The sequence below is a fragment of the Babylonia areolata genome, chromosome 3 (assembly GCF_041734735.1).
Source record: "Babylonia areolata isolate BAREFJ2019XMU chromosome 3, ASM4173473v1, whole genome shotgun sequence".
NCBI classification, from domain to species: domain Eukaryota; kingdom Metazoa; phylum Mollusca; class Gastropoda; order Neogastropoda; family Buccinidae; genus Babylonia; species Babylonia areolata.
Genome location: NC_134878.1, coordinates 49831504 through 49836503, shown reverse-complemented (window position 1 = coordinate 49836503; position 5000 = coordinate 49831504). Strand labels below are relative to the sequence as shown.

At 45.9% G+C, this 5000-nt stretch overlaps 2 protein-coding genes across 3 annotated transcripts in view; one reads left to right on the top strand and one right to left on the bottom strand.

The window, feature by feature from the left end:
* Nucleotides 1–5000, top strand: part of LOC143280072 (glutamine synthetase-like) — a 29701-nt gene that overhangs the window by 2252 nt on the left and 22449 nt on the right. The window lies entirely within an intron of this gene.
* Nucleotides 1–5000, bottom strand: part of LOC143280071 (uncharacterized) — a 29383-nt gene that overhangs the window by 23452 nt on the left and 931 nt on the right. The window contains exon 1 of one of the 2 annotated variants that reach the window (XM_076584573.1): nt 4127–4617. The exons of the other annotated variant lie outside the window; for it this stretch is intronic. Within the exon in view, the coding sequence (XP_076440688.1) occupies nt 4127–4493 (367 nt within the window). The 5' untranslated portion in view covers nt 4494–4617. Of the gene's footprint in view, nt 1–4126; nt 4618–5000 lie in introns of those variants that run through there. 2 annotated transcript variants of the gene reach the window in all.

Below are 5000 nucleotides of genomic sequence, written 5' to 3'. Positions count from 1 at the left end.
GTCTAATTATATGTATTTTCACATGCGTTTGTGATGTATGTTGGTATGGTGGTTTTGTTCTGGGACGCTTTGACTGATTTGTTTTAAAGTCTGGACCACTTCCCTACCGGCCACCCCACTGCCCCACTGCCGCCCCCCACTTCCCCACTGCCCCTTCACTCCAACTCACCCCCCCCCCAACCCCCCTCTCCCCCTTAAATGTAATGGGAGTGGTGATGGTGTGCGGGGTAGGGGTGGCGGTTTGCGGAGTGCGAGTTTAATTCTATAATTGTTTTGCATGGAGCACGTTTTTACCTGTCCAGTTTTACCAGACTTTTTACTCACTGGATGCTATTTAACCAGCCTGTAAAAGCTTTCACTTCTGTACCCTTGCCTGAAGAAGCTGTTTTACAGCGAAAATTTGCTGCTTTTTAAGAATAGAAGTTTTAAGACATAAAAAGTCTACTGTTGTTTATATTTTTATATTTTACTGGTCTTGGTATTTACCTCAGTGCTTTCTGCAAGGAGCGGTGCCCAGGACACGAAGAGTGTGAACTCACTCTCTCTCTCACTCTCTCTCTCAATAGATATAGAGAGAAAGAGGTGAGAGGCGGGCATTCACACCCACACAGAACAATACAAACTAGATCTCCCCCCCATACCCCCCCCCCCCTCCCAAACAAAAGGGATTCAGCTGGCTCTCGATGAAACTGGGGCAAACTCGCGGCGTGTTTTGGCGTGTTTCCAACTGCTGCCAAAATGTGTCTTCGTGTGGTCTTCCTCCTTGTATTTTGTGAATCTTTCTTTGCATGTCAACGGTAAACGGAAAGTTTATTAAAGTGTTGTGCTAACCCTGCCTGGCTGTGTGAATTCAAATCAACTGTCGTGTCAGGGGGCTGAGAAAAGAAAGGCGGCCCGGGGAGATTCCTCTTATTCCGCCGTTTTCACTGACCTTCCCCAACCGAAGTCAAATACCCCCATTCACACTTGGGCGGTGGAGAGTAAAATGACTTTCCCCTAGGACACGACACCATGTGGCCGAAACGGGACCTCGAACCATCATCACTGGTGACACTAAACTGGGTCAGAAGTCAGTCCAAGACCTATCGGATTCTCAGTGCCACGGCGCCTCTTTTTTTTTTTTTTCTCGAGTCAACAATGTGAAAGAAAAAGTGGATTAAAAAAAAAGGTAGTACCTCGGCATTTATGGCCCAGCACTTAGCTTATATCACAGATTGACATAAGTTTACAGTTGGACCAACAGCAAAGTGAGAGGCTGTATTATCAATGGTTTCTCAATTGCAATGGGAAATCATTTACAGCCTCGTCTTTTGTGGAGGACTATGACCCTCAAACAAGGTGGCAAAATTGCGCTGGCTCTTTGTGCTGCAACCTTGGGGGCTAGTTGGCCTTTGGAAACCATCCCCAATGCCGACTGTCCTAAAACCGTCATGGCAGAGAGAGTGGGGATGTAACTTGGGCAAGACATTCTCCACTACAATCAAATTCTAGCCCAGATAGTCGGACAGCAGTTACCTACCTCCTATGCTGTTCTGAGGGTCATTGTTGTACACGACTGACTATAATATAGTACCTCGGCATTTATAGGGCACAAGCTGGTTCAAAACTTAACGTAACGGAAGTTTGTTGAGAACGTGAGTGCATCGACAGCCGATTCGTTAGCTTCTTGTTGCGTTAACTTTTTTTTTTTTTGGGGGGTGGTGGGGTGGGGTGGGGGTGGGGAATGTATATGGAAAAAAGAAAACGATTAATAGTCTATATTTCTGTGTGGACCAGCATACTGTGGTCGGCGGGGCTGTAAGTAAAACATGATTTGATCTGAACTGGCAAGCCGGCGACAACACGTGTTGCCTTGCGACAGCTGTTATTCGTCAATAAAATGCATGATACAGTGCGTTCCAAACAGCACTTCGACCAGTGGTACTCCCTCCACCCCTCCCACCGCCACCCAGTCCCCCAACACACACCACCCTCCCTCTCCCTCACATTTCTCGATCTCTCATCTCTTCTTTTCCATCCCTTTTTAAAACACCGTTGCGCATCTACTGTACTTTTTATTTCCCTCCCTCAACTCCCCATCCCAACATACTTGCCTCCACTATCCCCCCCCTCCCCCACCGCCTCTATAGTACCAACAGAAATTACGCACACACAATAAAGAACAACAATATTCCACTGACATCCTCACGAACGGGCTGTCTGTTTTTATCATTATTAATCACATTTTTTTTTTTAATCATTGGCTAAATCGGTGTCGCTTTGGCATGTGTGTGTGTGTGTGTGTGTGTGTGTGTGTGTGTGTGTGTGTGTGTGACAGGTGGGTAAATAGAAAAAAGATAAGTTCATAGGAGAAAATAGATCGAGAAGGAGAGAGAGAGAGAGACGGGTGAGGAGGGGCCGGGGGGGTGGGGGGTGGAGGGGGGGAGGGGAGTACGGGGTGCAGTTGACTGACAGAGTGATTTCCCTAGTTCATTCTCACAGTCTTAGTTTTGTACAGACATTCTTCCAGTGACTTCGATCTCTGATGATGAGATGCTACACACACACACACACACACACACACACACACGGAGGCAGAGTCTTGATTATATTTGATGCCACCATGGGCCAAGACCGAGGCAAGGGAAGTCATTAACACTACCTCGGCCTGTTAGTGAGGTGGTGGAGAGCCCTTTGTTAATTTCACTGCTGCACGTCCGCATGAGGGACACACACACACACACACCACTGAATTAGCTACATTAGATGGCGCGTTCGCACACACACATACGCAACGCACACACTGACACGCCCCCCCTCCCCTATCCCCCCCCCTCCGCAGACACACAAACACATACACATAACTATACACACACAACGCACACACTGACACACACACTCGTAGGTATGCGCACACATGCTAGCATACTCACACATGCATTTATGCACACACACACACACACACACACACACACACGCACGCACGCACACACGTTTGCTGCACTGTCAGCTCGTGCAGCACGGATTTAACTGACATGGCGGCCGCTTGGCTTCAGCTGCGCGGCCATGCGTTCGGTCCAGTCTATGTAAAAAGACCTCGACTTGAGAGACGTAAAAGAACCCACGGCAACAAGAAAGTTGTCCAGGGCTGGCAATGTTTCGAAATGAAATCCATTCTTCACTTTCAGTGATACCAGACGATGACATATACAGTGTGTGTGTGTGTGTGTGTGTGTGTGTGTGTGTGTGTGTGTGTGCAAGAGAGAGTCAAACAAAAAAATAATTGAATGTTAGGCCTCTGCATGGTCTATTATAAAATCATTGATGACATGTACATAAGAAGGAAATGTTTACATTTCACATTCATTTCTTTATGAGCCAAAACTAGACAACTAAAACAGATTCAATAGTACTGGACATAAGTAGATTTAAAACATAGATGGGGTTTTTGAGAACAATTTGGCACATCTATAATCAAAATAAGGCCTGATTTTTGTGCGTTCTCGACAATTCATTTGTCTGGGTTAGTTTGCAGGTCAACTGTAAAAAGAATATTAATTCAGGGGCAGTATACCAATTTTAAACCTTGAGCATGTTTTCCGGTTCTGAACTTTGTTGATGAGGTACAGGATGAACGTTAGTGTAATGTATGTTTGAAGTGAGAATAATCTGATAGGAATCATGCCCGCTCCGTGCATAACTGTAAGCCTTATATATATATATATATATATATATATATATATATATATATATATGTGTGTGTGTGTGTGTGTGTGTGTGTGTGTGTGTTACAACGCTACAAGCCGATGCTTGAATTATGCTCCTGGAATAAGTATTTAAACAGGTTGGAAATCTACCCGTCTCTCCATATCATTTGCCCCTTTGTGGACTTGGGATTAACATCTAAATATTCATTTAAAACAGCAAAATATATTCTTCTTGGACACTCCTCGTCTTGCAGGAACCCAACAATTTCTGAACCAGATTGGATTGTATCTGACAAATGTTTTGCATAAAATACATGGGGAGTGTACTACAATAGACTATGGTAACTGGTACTGCCTCTGTATTGGGCTCGGGCAGAAAGTGAGAGAGAGAGAGAGAGAGAGAGGAGAGGGAGAGGGAGATGTCACAAGCAGAAGCATACCTGTTGTTCGTACTCTTTGAAGTGACCTGTGATTATGCCACCCGTGAGCCTGAGAAGTTCGGGCATTAAGTTGATAGTCCGGGCACTCGTACTGGCGTTGAACAGCTGAATGAAAATGGAAATGCTCCGGCTGCTGGCTCTGGAACACAGGGTGCTGCGTGTGGAACAACACTTGTTCTTGCTGGAAGTACGCCCACAGCTGATATGGATAGTAGTAACCATGCTCCTGATGGTTCACCACAGTTTGTTGGTGATGTGAATATATTTGTGGCTGTGGAACTGAATAGTATACACAGCTCGTGTTGCACAGTCGATACATAAGCTGTTGCTGGTGGGCCATACCTGCAGTGTCTTCTGGCTTGTACATATTGTCTCTCTACACGACGATAAAAACAACAATCCAGAACGAACAATATAACCAGTTAATCTTTGCAGATTGTAACAAATGACACACACTTCAAAGGTATTTCAATTGGTGAACGTTGGAGCTGCAGTCCACGAACGAAGCCTAAGAACTTCCCACTACTGACCTTTACAGCAAATCTGACCAGAGTGAAGAGACGAGACACTGCATGAGATCCTCCCGTTCAGCACGAAGCACACAACCCGCGAATGGTGAGACTGACTGGTAGAGAGCTGCTGGCTTCCGCGGGACAAAGGAAAACTGGACAGGTCCAAGTGATGACACACGTGACTACACGTCCAGGGATGACATCACCCAAACAAACAACCCAGAGAGCTGTCAACACGTACTTGAAGCAGTGTGACAGGCAAAGACAAGCGCTGGCCGTGGGACAACAAAAGCTGTTGGTGGGTGGGTGGGTGAGTGGAGGTGGTTAGCCAAGATGCTTTCGAGTGGTCATTGACACAGTAC